Source organism: Panulirus ornatus, chromosome 61 (assembly GCF_036320965.1).
Source record: "Panulirus ornatus isolate Po-2019 chromosome 61, ASM3632096v1, whole genome shotgun sequence".
NCBI classification, from domain to species: domain Eukaryota; kingdom Metazoa; phylum Arthropoda; class Malacostraca; order Decapoda; family Palinuridae; genus Panulirus; species Panulirus ornatus.
In genome coordinates this window covers 4522839-4536947 of record NC_092284.1, presented here as the reverse complement: position 1 = coordinate 4536947, position 14109 = coordinate 4522839, and the positions used below count along the sequence as shown (strand labels likewise).

At 36.6% G+C, this 14109-nt stretch overlaps 1 protein-coding gene across 4 annotated transcripts in view; it reads left to right on the top strand.

Annotated features, from left to right (window-relative positions):
• Nucleotides 1–1190: 1190 nt before the first annotated feature.
• Nucleotides 1191–14109, top strand: part of LOC139767522 (uncharacterized) — a 52824-nt gene continuing 39905 nt past the window's right edge. For 2 of the 4 annotated variants that reach the window (XM_071696968.1, XM_071696966.1), the window contains exons 1-4: nucleotides 1191–1272; nucleotides 4604–4765; nucleotides 6789–6935; nucleotides 9422–9583. In XM_071696968.1, the coding sequence (XP_071553069.1) occupies nucleotides 1263–1272; nucleotides 4604–4765; nucleotides 6789–6935; nucleotides 9422–9583 (481 nt within the window). In that variant the 5' untranslated portion in view covers nucleotides 1191–1262. Of the gene's footprint in view, nucleotides 1273–4603; nucleotides 4766–6788; nucleotides 6948–9421; nucleotides 9584–14109 lie in introns of all 4 variants that reach the window. The other 2 variants (XM_071696967.1, XM_071696965.1) reach the window with 1 other exon arrangement.

The window sequence follows — 14109 nt, the reverse complement described above, 5'->3', positions numbered from 1 at the left end:
TCCTAAAATGAGTAACTGTGGGGTCCATCTTGCCCGGTGCGATCTCATTATACTTCATTAATTCACTGGAAATAGTGACAATCATTTTTTCCGCCAAAATAGTATGTTCTCCACATTGGATGAGGCAAGCTTGTCTCCGGGTCATGTTGGCCATTGAAAAAATATATAAAAAAATATCAATAAAGTATTTTATGCCTATTTCTTCACTTTGGTTGGTAAGTTTTAAGCTCCTAAACTTTTATCGGTTTACATAAATTCTGAGAAAAATCTTAAGTGATTTGAAAATTTGTGATTTTGTATTTTTTTTGAACTGGATATTTTTTTTTTATGAATATGGCTGCCCAAATTTCAGTTAATGCTTCCAGATTGATATATTTTTTTTGTAACTAATAAAAGAATCAATGCATAATTTACCTTCCCTTTTTTCAAATAAGTATGATCCAATATATATGAAATAAAAAGTTTTTATATAAATTGTGTAAATAAATTCAGTTTTGGGTGTATGTTCACCATTGTGAATACTTTCACATAAAAAATGACTACAAGAGTTTTTTTTTACGGAAAATAAAGTTTATTTCTGCCTTTATTATTGGAAAATCAAAAGAGAAATGTAAATTCTCATCAATTTTATGTTGTATAGAATTATTAAAGTAAAGAAAGAAGAAAAAGAATATTAAGGTATATTGTCTACGAATTTCTTTAACACAAACACAGGCTATAGCCAGCACGATCTTTCTAGATGATAAAGAAATTAACCTAGAAATTATTAATTCTATATCAACATTATCCTCTTGACATTCACAAAAATATTTGTGAATTATTAATGCACACAATTTGAGTAATGTCTGCCTGTCCCCTTATTTGGGGTTTGGTCATAATTCTTTCGAAACCTTATAAATATTGCATGAAAAATAAAATAACCATATTTTTGTTATTCACTCTAGCTCTGGATATATAAATTATAAATGAATATGAATAACTGAAGATAAATAATGAGGGTTAGCCCATAAAATTGATGTGACCACCTCATTAAATGAAAGTTTATATATGTAGAAAGTAATTATGCATTGAAGAATAGATACTAACAATCATAATGTAAATCATGGAAATTAGAAATAGAACATTAGATTTAGAATGACACCAAAAATAGGAAAGAAATAGATAATAATCTTGAAAAATGTACTACCTTATCCTGTGGTTTGTTATGGTGGAGACTTGTTGTTGACTCTCGGTCTGGTAAATTTGCAGCCACGTACCCAAAAATGGAAGAATGTAAGGATACCTTTAGGTTGAGTTGAACTCTAAGGCAAGATTCTATTAAGTATGTAAGCGAGAGGAGCCATAGTGTGTGTGGTTTTGGGTCGTAGGACAAATTAAAAGGCCTGGTGTTCTTGGGCGTCAATACGTCACTCTTGCCTGCCATAGTGGAAGTTCCAGCTTTAATATATATTTTCTAATTTTTATTTTCAGTAACTGCCAGACCTGAACGTTATCTGAATAACCTCATGGGTATCTAAATAACCCCTGGGGATGAATTGATAAAAAGATACTGTTTGCAGGGCGTTTTTTTTTTTTAATGAATTAATAATTGTCTTAATTTTCTGATACCAAACTTGTGTGGGTTAAAGTCGTCTGTATTGCTGTGGTTATTCTTCACCCTGTGGCTTTCACCCTGGGGTTATTCTTCACCCTGTGGTTATTCTTCACCCTGGTGTTATTCTTCACCCTGGGGTTATTCTTCACCCTGGTGTTATTCTTCACCCTGGGGTTATTCTTCACCCTGTGGCTTTCACCCTGGGGTTATTCTTCACCCTGGGGTTATTCTTCACCCTGGGGTTATTCTTCACCCTGGTGTTATTCTTCACCCTGGGGTTATTCTTCACCTTGTGGTTATTCTTCACCCTGTGGTTATTCTTCACCCTGGGGTTATTCTTCACCCTGGTGTTATTCTTCACCCTGGGGTTATTCTTCACCCTGGGGTTATTCTTCACCCTGGTGTTATTCTTCACTCTGGGGTTATTCTTCACCCTGTGGTTATTCTTCACCCTGTGGTTATTCTTCACCCTGGGGTTATTCTTCACCCTGGTGTTATTCTTCACCCTGGGGTTATTCTTCACCCTGGGGTTATTCTTCACCCTGGTGTTATTCTTCACCCTGGTGTTATTCTTCACCCTGTGGTTATTCTTCACCCTGGGGTTATTCTTCACCCTGGGGTTATTCTTCACCCTGGGGTTATTCTTCACCCTGGGTTATTCTTCACCCTGGGGTTATTCTTCACCCTGTGGTTATTCTTCACCCTGGGGTTATTCTTCACCCTGGGGTTATTCTTCACCCTGGTGTTATTCTTCACCCTGGGGTTATTCTTCACCCTGTGGTTATTCTTCACCCTGGGGTTATTCTTCACCTGGGGTTATTCTTCACCCTGGGGTTATTCTTCACCCTGGGGTTATTCTTCACCCTGGTGTTATTCTTCACCCTGTGGTTATTCTTCACCCTGGGGTTATTCTTCACCCTGTGGTTATTCTTCACCCTGGGGTTATTCTTCACCCTGAGGTTATTCTTCACCCTGTGGTTATTCTTCACCCTGGGGTTATTCTTCACCCTGGGGTTATTCTTCACCCTGGGGTTATTCTTCACCTGGGGTTATTCTTCACCCTGTGGTTATTCTTCACCCTGGGGTTATTCTTCACCCTGGGGTTATTCTTCATCCTGGGGTTATTCTTCACCCTGTGGTTATTCTTCACCCTGGGGTTATTCTTCACCCAGTGGTTATTCTTCACCCTGTGGTTATTCTTCACCCTGAGGTTATTCTTCACCCTGTGGTTATTCTTCACCCAGGTGTTATTCTTCACCCTGTGGCTATTCTTCACTCTGTAGGTATTCTTCACCCTGTAGTTATTCTTCACCCTGTGGTTATTCAATATATGTTAAGGGTGATTTGTACGTTGGTGGACGTACGTTTGATAGGCTCGTGGTCTCCTACCTATTCCTAAGAATTAGTTGTTGCTACTGTAAAGAGCAATTTACGAATGTATTTTTTTTTAACAAAGCTTTGGTTATTGAATAAATAGGTAGTGATAGGACAATAAGGGAGAGGGAAAATATATGGTTAGATATTGATGATACCAATAATATAAATAATTTCAAGGTAACTCTACAAATGCATTGAGGGTTCTCTTTTTAGTAAAATCCCGTTGTCTAGATATTTCTTCCAATATAACTTAGGTTGTAAGGCATGGGTTATAGATAGGGTAGTGCAGAAGAGGGTGGATATGTTGGAAATGAGATGTTTGGCATTATGTACCATTGGCCAGCGAGAGGGTTTACAAAATCAGCTTTATCCATGCCAGGTTAGGGTTTTAGAAAAAAGCGTTAGCTGGAATAAATCAGCGTACTGGTACTGTTTGATTATTACGTGTAAGTCATTTCAGGGACATGTCTGTTTGTTGATAAATTTTTTCCTTTCACCTCGAAGCTTTGGAAGTCTCTACCCTCTCGTACTTTTCCCAATAACTTTGACCTTACCTATTTTATAACTCAGATTTTTCACTCCTTCCAAAATGTTTAGATACTAAACCTTTGTCTCTACTTCCCCCCTTACATTAGCTTCTATATATTTCATTTAAGGCCCAGCCTTGATGTGGACATCTTTCCATGACTGGCGCCTCCAAAGTAAAGAAAAATAAAAGATATACCAGACAACTTGTTTTACTTTGTAAAATATATTCCAACTTGCATATTTAAGTTTAGAAGACGTATACATGGTTCATTTAGTTACCCAAATGAACTCATATTGAAATGAAAGTGAAGTTGCCCAAATGAAGTCACAGTGCACTTTACCCAAAGATATGCTTATAAACCAACTGAGCGCTGTGCAGTAAAGAGGGTTAATATTTTATTCTTGCCATTATAGGAAGTGTTGAATCTAATATAATTACTTATGGTCGAGTAATTTATTTAAGATTGGGAGAATGTGATTGACATATTTATTTTTATCCTGGAGTAATTATGAAAACTTTCTTGTTACGATACCAAACTTTCTATAGAAATGTAGATTTATGTAAGATTAGGAGAATGTGATTGACATATTTATTTTTATCCTGGAGTAACATATTTATTTTTATCTTGGAGTAATTAGTAACATGAAATTAAAGAGGGCTATGAAAGTTAAGAAAAACATGAAGTTAAGAAAAGTAAAATTGGATTAAACACTTCCATACATCAGCAGAACCTTATGAAAACTTTCTTGTTACGATACCTAACTTTCTATAGAAATCTAGATTTATCTTATTATCAATACCTGAAAAATATTCGACTGTGATGATGTCCTGTCTTCATCCAGCTTATGGGCACTGTGTGTAACCATATCCACACACACATTTATTCAGTACACATATTACGCCAAGCAAATGTACTTAGCCATGAAGTGGGATGGAACAGATGACTGTGTTGGTATACTTCAATTATGACATTCTAAAATAAGGTGGATCCCATCCTTATTTGGGGCAAAGTTAGGTGAGGTTTCATGAGCTTTAATATGATTGTTCAGTTAGCATGTGTGAATTAGATATATCCTTTTTCCTAATAGATTGATATTTTTCAGTTCAAGATGCCAACCAACAGTCACAAGAAAACCAAGGATTTGACTTGAACTCCGTCGTAGAGTTTTCAGGCTGGGAAGATATCAGTTCGGGAAAAGGTGCTTCTGATAATTTACAAACAAACTTTAAAACTGACTCAAGGAAGGACTTCAGTAAAAAAGAGAGTGAGTTTTTATAGATATTTTCTAAGGTGGGTTGTTTCAGACACAAGTAGTCACCATGTGTAGAGTGAGGAGAAGAGGGATTGTTTAGGATGGATGATAGAGAAGGAGTACCTCCTTCCTTACTGAAGGCTACATGATATAATGTTTTTTTGTGAGGCAGAGCTAGCACATAGCACTCATGGCATGCATAAGCCTGATGATTTAATTTCTTCTCTTTTACATTTTCTTATACTCGAAATATCCTTGATTAGGGGTATGCTTTGCCTGTGCCATGTCAGTCTTTAGAAAAAGAAATGTTGGTCCTTGATGTTTGTGTTTTCTACTTTAAAACTGTGCGTAATTGTCAGTTTTCTGTTTAGTACTTTTCATTGCCAGTCATACATTTGTCATTTAAAGGTCTTTATACACTTGTATAGATGTCTTATATTGCCTGGTAGAACACTGAATGTTTGTTTTGCACTTTATTTGTAGGGGACCTTTTTTTTTGTGTTTGTGTGTCTTTGCAACATATTTCCAGATATACATGCAAATTTAATCACATTGCTCCTCATTTGTAAGGCTTTGATGTCCAGTAGATTTTCTTTTTTGTCCAATCTCCTGCTATGCATACATTATCATACATCGTTATCTTCTTTTGAGGCTGTATAATTCCAGCGCTTTCATTCTTCTATGATAGTTTATGTGATCAATTTCTCTGATTTTGCTTTCGGAAAGGTTCTGTATTTTCTGTAATTTATTTATATCCACTTGGTTGGTTTGTGACTACATTGCAAGAGTATTCAGATATGGTAACATTTTTATTACAGTGTCAACTTTCTGCCTTTTACAGTGAAAGTTCTCATTATCATACCAGTCATTACTTGGCTTTCATTAGTGCTGTTTCATCATCGTGTTTTTGAATCTAAGTCTGTTGTTTGTCACGATTCCCAGGTCTTTTATTTCTGAGAGACTTGCTATATCCCAGGTCTGGCAGTCAAAGACAGTGCTTATGTCCTTATTGTCCCCATCCTGCCAAATGAATTAATTACTTGCAGCTGTGAATGGAAATTGGTTGTTATATGTTTGGCAATTACCTCGACATGTCTATAGACTGGACCACTTCTTTACTGTATAGATTTTAATACCTCATGGTTGTGTATTATGGGATTTTCCACATTGTGCATTCAACATTAGTTTCAGATTTCTTATTTCTTTTGCACAAAACACCAGAGTATCTCCATATCCCATGATAAGCTTTTCTGTATTCTTTCTGATGTTTGTTGATGTTTTGCACTGAGTTCGTGTAGATGTAATTACCCAGTTTCTTCCAGATTGTGCAATTTTTGATCGAAGAAAGTTTGCTGTGATTCCTTATATTTGCATGCCTTGCTTGGATTATCCTGAGTCTTCCACATAGTTCAAACTTTATCAACCTTTCATGTTAACTTAAAAGTTCAGTCTCCTTGTTTCATTTTTTAAGTGTTTCTGTGTTTTCTCCAGCTTATTCATTTCAGCTTGCTTAGTTGATGATCATACAATACAGCAGTGTATTGATGATAAGATGTTTTGGGTATAGTCCAAACATAAGAAATAGATTGGGGAAATTTTTGTTGAAGAATGTAACATGTCGTCCTGAGAGGATCTCCAGTAAATACGGGCAAGTTCTAGTATTCATGGTGTATAGGCTTCTCTCAGTTTGTTGTGCATAGTTACATGCTGATACGGTAGATTTTCCTTTATGTGTTCTAAGAAATTATATCTGTGATTCCTCTTCGCAATGTGAATCCCGAGTTTTCTGAATCCATTTCTTTATATATTGATTGAAATTCCTTATTAGTAGAGCCAATTTCAAGGTCCTCTCATGGTACTTCCTTTATTATCATAATTTCTCCTTTATTTTTATGTTTGTTTGTGAATGTTCATTTTGATTTTTGTGTTTGTGTGTTTGTGGAAGGAATGATGAGTATACACTTCCCTTAAAATTTGTATGCACATTTAGTTTTTATCATTGAATTTTCATTAATGTATATGTCACTTTTTCTAGGTCAGAAGCACAAACAACCGTCTCAAGAGAATCAAGGATTTGACTTGAACTCGGTGACAGAGTTTTCAGGATGGGGTGATCTCACTTCAGAGACAGATGCTCCGAAAAATTTTAACACACACCCAAATGACCGTAGAAAGAACTTTGGTAAGAGGGAAGGTGAGATTTGGTAACATTTATTTCAAATTAGGTGTGTAGAAAATTATCAGCCATGAAGGAGACTGTGAAAGAGTAGTAGAAGTTTGTGGGCAGCCACTAACCCGGGGGAATATTACTGTTACACCCTGCCCAGGTATCAGAAGGGCTAGTGAGAGCTGCATAGTAAGCCAGTGGTTGTCAAGTTGCACTCGTCTGACCTAGATAGCTATCTTTTCTTTCTGCCTCATCCACATGTAGACTGCTAGCATTCTTTCTGTCCACAAACATACAATGTCTCCTTTTCGCAAATAACATTTGACAACACTTCACACAACCCATTCTTTGTAACTCTAGATTTTTTCTGGTGAGTGCTATTCCCTTGCCCTGTCTTTTGGCAAAATGAGAGGAGCAATAGATAGAGGAAGCAAGAGGGAATGTTAGACTGGAGCATTAGATAGAAACATCAGGTAGAAGTATTAGGTAGGAAAATTAGGTGGGAGCATTAAGTAGAAGTAGTAGGTTGGGACATTAGGCATGAACATTGGGTAAGCACATGAGGTGGAAGTAGTTGGTAGGAAAATTAGATAGAAACCTCTGAAAACACTGCACTACAAGTGCCCTATACCAGTGACCTGTTAAGAATGAGGCACGAAAGTACTAAGAAGCAGCACTGGAGTTCACCAGTTACCATTTGCCATGATCACCCCCTTGAGGGGTATTCTCAAAAGGACCAGGCACCTGAAATATAGATAGATAGATAGATTATTCCTAATACTACCTAATTGTCAGGGATGGAAATGGAGTTAGTTATGAGTACATGGTGAAATGTAGTACAGGTTTCTTATATTTCAAAATAATTGCTTATCTTTTATTTCACAGAAATTTACTTTTTATACCTACATACTCAATCCTGCTCCCTTTCCTCATGTACCCAGTTCCTAAACCACTTTTCCATCACTGATTACTGTTTATCTTTGAGGAAAGGTGAGAAAGAATGTTACCCACATATATTGTAGGTGTTGTAAAGGGTGACAAAGAGAGGTGGGAGCTGGAGCCTGAAGTCCTTCCCTTCCTATAATTTCACAAAGAAAAAACAGAGGAAGGACATGAGTGAGGATTTTTTCTCGAAAGCTCTCCTGGTCTGAACATCACCTTTGTAAGGCTGGTAATGGCGAACAGGTATGAATGAAAGGATATGATTGTCATTGTATTGTTTATTAGTGCCTGAAATATCAAGCTTTTATATACTTCACTAAATGTTTCAGACACCCTACTATAGATCATCGTTAGATATAGAAAAAAAAATTTCTTTTCCTTTTCTTGTATCATTATACCGTATACAGAGGTACAAGTCTCTTGAATCTACTTGGTAAAGGATAGAGGTGATTGAGATGGTAATGGCATGCTTAACTTCTGATGGGGGAAGAACAGTGTGGCTGTAGGAGAGGTAGAGGATGTGTGGACTTGGTGTCTGGGTTGTACGTAATAATGAGATGATTTGAGAAATGTTTGAAGGAAAGTGAATTTTTTGACATTTGTGGATCTAGGGAAGGTTTATGACAAGGTCGAAAGAAAGTCCTTGTGGAAGGCGCTATGAATATAGATGGTAAAAAAAAGTTACCACATGCAGAGAGAGGTTTTTAACGGGAGAGTAAGTCATTTGCTAGTTGAAAAGGAGAAGGGTGAGTGATTCTTGGTAAAGATGGGTCTGCAGGAAGAGTGTATGATGTCACCATGATTGGTGTTTAATGCTTTTAGGTGGTTTGGTGAGGGGGTAAATGCATGGGTTTAGAGTAAGAGGCAGGTCTACAGTCTGCTGGGGATAAGGGGATTGGAAGGTGAATCCTTTTTAGACTCCAGAGAGAAAGATGTGAGAAAAGAGAAAGTTTAGAATAGATATGAGCAGAAGTAAAGTATTTAACTGCCCAGGCAGCAGGGGAATGAGACAGAATGGTTTGAGAATAAGTAAGAATAGGGGTGACCAAGAGGAAGTGGTATGGATTAGATATCTACGTCGACATGGTAGGATGGAAACCATGGGGACTGAGGTGAATCACTAGATGGAAGAGTGGTTAAGGTTCCAGGAGCATTAAGGAGTGTGCGGAAAGAGAGGTTTCTGTTAGGGCATGTATTTGTTCTTTAGTCCTTTTTTTGCCCTTTTTTTGTAATAATGTCAGTGTACGTGTGTTTGGACACACATGTACATGTTTGCGTATATGCGTGTGTGAGTGCAATGGGTCAATCTTCCATTCATGCCATTTAATATATTTACATAACAGGGTAATAAGTTTACCCAAGGGTATCACATATCCCATCTAAATGCCAGCCATTGGGTTTGGAGACCCCAGCTTAGAAAAATTAACCCCCATGAAAGATGAGATTCTTTCTGCACTTGATCCACCCCTTGGAAATGGGACTGGAATTAATTATAATAGATAGACATCTGACTTTCATTTGTTTGATTGGTTTGACTGATGTACTCTTCATTTTTACAGTTCATAAGCCCAAGCAACTGCCACAAGAAAACCAAGGATTTGACTTGAACTCGGTGTCAGAGTTTTCAAGCTGGGGCGATCTTAGTTCAGGGATTGGTGGCAATGAAGATTCGAAGACACGCTTTTCAAATAACCTAAGAAGGGGCTTTGGTAGAAGAGAAGGTAAGGTTTTGTAAGACTTTTATCCAACAAGTTTTCAGTGCCTTGTATAGCAATAGTTGGGAAGGGGGGAAAAAAAGTGTGTGTGCACATTTGTGTATGTATTTTTAATTTATTTTGTATTTTGTTTGATGTGATTCCATATGGAATAGATTAGTTTCATGCCCCAGTATTTTTAACTTGACCAAGATTGTTGGTGTGGTCTGTCTTGTCTGTCCTCTGTCACTCATAAGTAGTTAAGGTGTTTGGTGGCTAGCTTTCAAAAATTGTGTTGGATTCTGAATTGACTGTATAAGGTGATTCATATTTTTTATTCTCAGCTCAGGGCAAAGGTGGACCTGAATTATGCATCCGTATGCATGCTGTAATTTTATCTCAAAATTTCGATGACCTATGATCTCTAGCTTGATTAGATAATTAATTTTTTATCCTTGGCTGAGGTTAAATGATATCTCCAGACCAGGATAGAGTATAAGATCGGTCATGTCCCAAAGCTAAATTTAACTGAATTGCATACCAGTACTCATCTCCGAATATGCCTCTTAGACTTTAGTAGTGGATGACAAGCTGTGCTGAATCAAAATGAACATATAGCTGACAGCTTCAAACTGGTTATATGCAATTAGGGCCATTGCTTCTATATAACTAAGCAAGGAAAAACTAAGATTGAAAGATAGAGTGCATCCTGAATGTCTTCTGTTTCATTTCAGTGGCTTTGCTAAATCATACAACACATCTGTTAGGCTTGTTTTTGATTACTTTATCATTGCTCGTTCGGTTATTAAGGATTCATCTTTGCCACAGCTTTGTCGATAACCCTTAACTTTGCTCAGTCATGTTCAGTTTTTCAACTCAGCAATGCAAAGATTATTTCGTTTTGAATTTCTCTCATCATACAAATAGAATCTTGAATTGTTTTGAATTAGAATTTTCCACTGAATTGATATATATTATGATTGTTTGGGGGGCATTATTATTATTATCTCTTGCAAAGTGTTTCTTTGTTTTTGAGCATTATTGTTATTATCTCTTGCAAACTTTTTTTTTTACTTTGACCTCTGCCTTTAAACATTATACAGAAAAAACTAAGGAGAGAACTTCAGAATTCTGGTATGGGTGTGTAATTCTTCACTGATGGACATGGTGACCACATGGGTATTATTTTGATATTTTGGTAATTATTAGAAAAATTTTGTTGATTATGTGGAGATTTATGTGTCTATTAGACAATCTGTTAAATGAAATTTGGTATTTGTTGCATAGGTTTATTTTACCTTCAGACTCTCGTCTCATTCTATATATTGCCTATTACTATATCGTAAATTCCCTATATATAACAGTCATTAGTGCATGTAGTTTCAGTTTTTCTGTTGTTGATCCAGTCATTTCACTAGTATAGTAACAGATCTTCATTCCTTTCTTGATACAGTATCTCAATCAATATCTGTTTATGTATTTTCCAGTCTTCCTTGTTTTGTGTTGTATTTACATACTTATCTCTTTTCTTCATCTCTGATCTCATACACATAGGATGGATCAATTGCAAGTAGTTTTTCATTTCACTCATAGTTTATGTCTAGTGTGTTAAAGTGAAAATGGGTTTCATCACTTTTTTATTTCAAACATTTGATTTGTCAGGTAAGGCTAATTTCCCTCTGCGCGTCTCCACCTTCACTCTCAGAATGACTGCATTTTTTATAATGACTAATTTCTATGGCATTATCATATGTATATATCTAACCTTAAAGAAATCGGTGATTGTATATTAGCTCTTATTTTTTTTTCCCTCATGCATTCAACAATACCCTCATATGCCTTGATGTACGTGTCGTCTGCTGTGTTTCATAAAAGGTCTTCATCCTTGCATTTTTTCTAATGATTTCTTGTTTCTCACATCTTCATTTTCCACTGTATTTTTTTCTGTTAATTCCCTACTATGCAGTGTATGTTTCCCTTTTCTGGAGCACATATTTTGAACTGTCTGGAAATTAGGAAAACTGAAGTTTCCTCCTCATACTCAGGAATTAAGAAAAACACTAGCATGTAAGTATTATGCAATGTACACATCAGTTCTTATGGTTCACCAAAGCTCTCAGTGCACCTCAGATTAGTTTCTTCAGCCATATTTTACTCTGAACTACAGCATTTTCATTACATTCGTAAAAGATCATCGCCCCAAGTTATACAACTTGTCAACAGAGGCATTGAGTGAATTGTCAAAGTTAGAATGTTTGTGAGAGGTTAGAAGTGTTAATGATATTAATTTTGTTTGTCAAAGTATTTTTATCATTAATAGGTAGGTATTAGTTGGTAAGCAGCTACCATACATGGAGGTATATTGCTGGTACTACCCACCTGGGTATTTGGAGGGTTAGTGGTGGCTGCGTAGTGAGCCAGCACTTCAGTAGTTTTCAAGTTGCATCCTTCTGACCTAGGTAGCTGTCTTTTCTTTCTGCCTCAGCTATAGTGTGGAGTGCTGGCTTTCTGTCTGCTAATATACAAAAAATATAAACTTGTCACACGTAACACCTGTCAGCACTTTAACTTACACAACTCATTCTTTGTAACTCTGGATTTTCCTGGGGTGTCTTGCTGTTGGTAGAATGGTAGGAGTAGTAGACAGAAGTAGTAGGTTGGAACAGTAGACAGACAGGACCGTTAGGTAGAAGTTGTTTGTTAGTAGGAACATTTATGTGGGAGCATTAGGTAGAATTAGTTGGCTGGAACCTTCGGAAGAAGTAGCCAGCAGGAATATTAGGTAGGAGCCTCTGGAAACACCGTTCTAGAATTGCCCTCTGCCAGTGGCTTGTTAAGGGTAAGATATTAATAGGTCAAGAAGTGGCACTGGAATTCATCAGTTATACAGACTCTTTTTTTGCCCTGGCCACCCCCGTGAGGGAGTTCCCAAATGGAACAGGCATCAGAGATATAGATAGATAGGTAAATAGATAGTATTATGCAACTTATATAGATAGATAGATAGTATTATGCAACATCAGGACCTCTTTTAAGTAGCCTTTGCAGCTTTGAGGATCTGCTTCACATGAGGATAAGGTAAGGTGGCTTCCTTTTGAGGTAGGAAGTTCCTCGAGAACACTGAACTCTTTTTCATCTGCTGGTGATGGAATAGCCTTATTAAAGGTGACTTATCTCTTGCAGTTTTACCACATACAGATGGAGTCCTGGAACGCTTTCTTGTCAAACCAATATAGTACATAAAATGTGCTTTTAAGAAGCATTATTGTAGGCTGCAATTCATTATTCATTTTAACACAGTAATGAAATGTGTAAGTGAGGCTGTATGAAACTGTTCCACTCGTTGTTAATTGTTATGAAATGTAATACATTGAGGTTGTTTGGGCACGTGGAATGAATGCAAGATGGGGAGTTTACAAGATGAGTGTATGATAGTGCAATTAAAGGGGTTGGTGTGAAAGGAAAACCACCTGTGATATAAAATAAGTTTGGAAGAGTAGTAGGGGAGATGATCTGCAGAAGAATGCATAGAATGGTCTATGTTAAGGAGGCATGTAAGGACAGGGGTAAGTGGAGACTCTTCTGCCCCGGCCACCACCTTGATTTGATGTGAGTTTCAGGAGGGAACGGGCATCAGAGATATAGATCGATAGATGGATAGATAGATGTCTTACCTCATTATGATCATTACATTTTCTCGTACGTCTCTTTTTCTGTCTCTCTTTTTGTGTGATATGTAAGTAACGGTTGTTTGCTGTATTGGGCTTTGTATTCATCATCATCTTCCATATCATCATTAGCTTGTAAAAATATGCTAACACACTGGAAGCATACGGAGACAGGTGGTAAAACCTTTTCTGGCTGAGGTATAAGATGCTGTGGCATGTAACAATAGGCTGTGGATGAAATTTGATGCTTAAGCACATGTACAATTCCATGCAGCTTTCTGTGCTAGATTTTAGAGAAGGATAACAAAATGGGTGACTTGCACCACATTACCCATGTCTTATCAGTTTGTTTCTAAGGTATGTATTTATCATTATACCATACATTGAGGGTCTGGATTATTTGCTTTCATGTATATCAGTCTCTAGTGAGAGTAATTTTGTCATTATACCTTTATGTAAAAGGGAACTGAAAAAATATTCATTACAGTTTATAGATTATTATTTTATGTTTGATTTAAAACGTGATTTAAGTCAATGATTTAAATCATTTGATTTGAATTATTTGTTTTGAATGAATTCACCCGTTGGGAGATAGTGCACCTGGAGGCTCATAAAGAGGAAGGTCTTGAACTAGAATGTTGGTGCCACACCTCATATTCTCACGGCATGTTCTTAGGTTTAACAGATGAAGCTTCTTGTAGTAGACTAATAAGGCCTAGAAGTTACATACAGCTGTTTATCTTGTATATGCATTCTTATTTGTGAAATGGATTATTCAGAGTATTTCTGTGTTTTGTAAATGGTTTCCCCCTCTTGAAAATTTAGTATTAAAACCACATAGAAATAAAAGATTTTTCATTGCATATCTAAGTAATCAGAGATAGT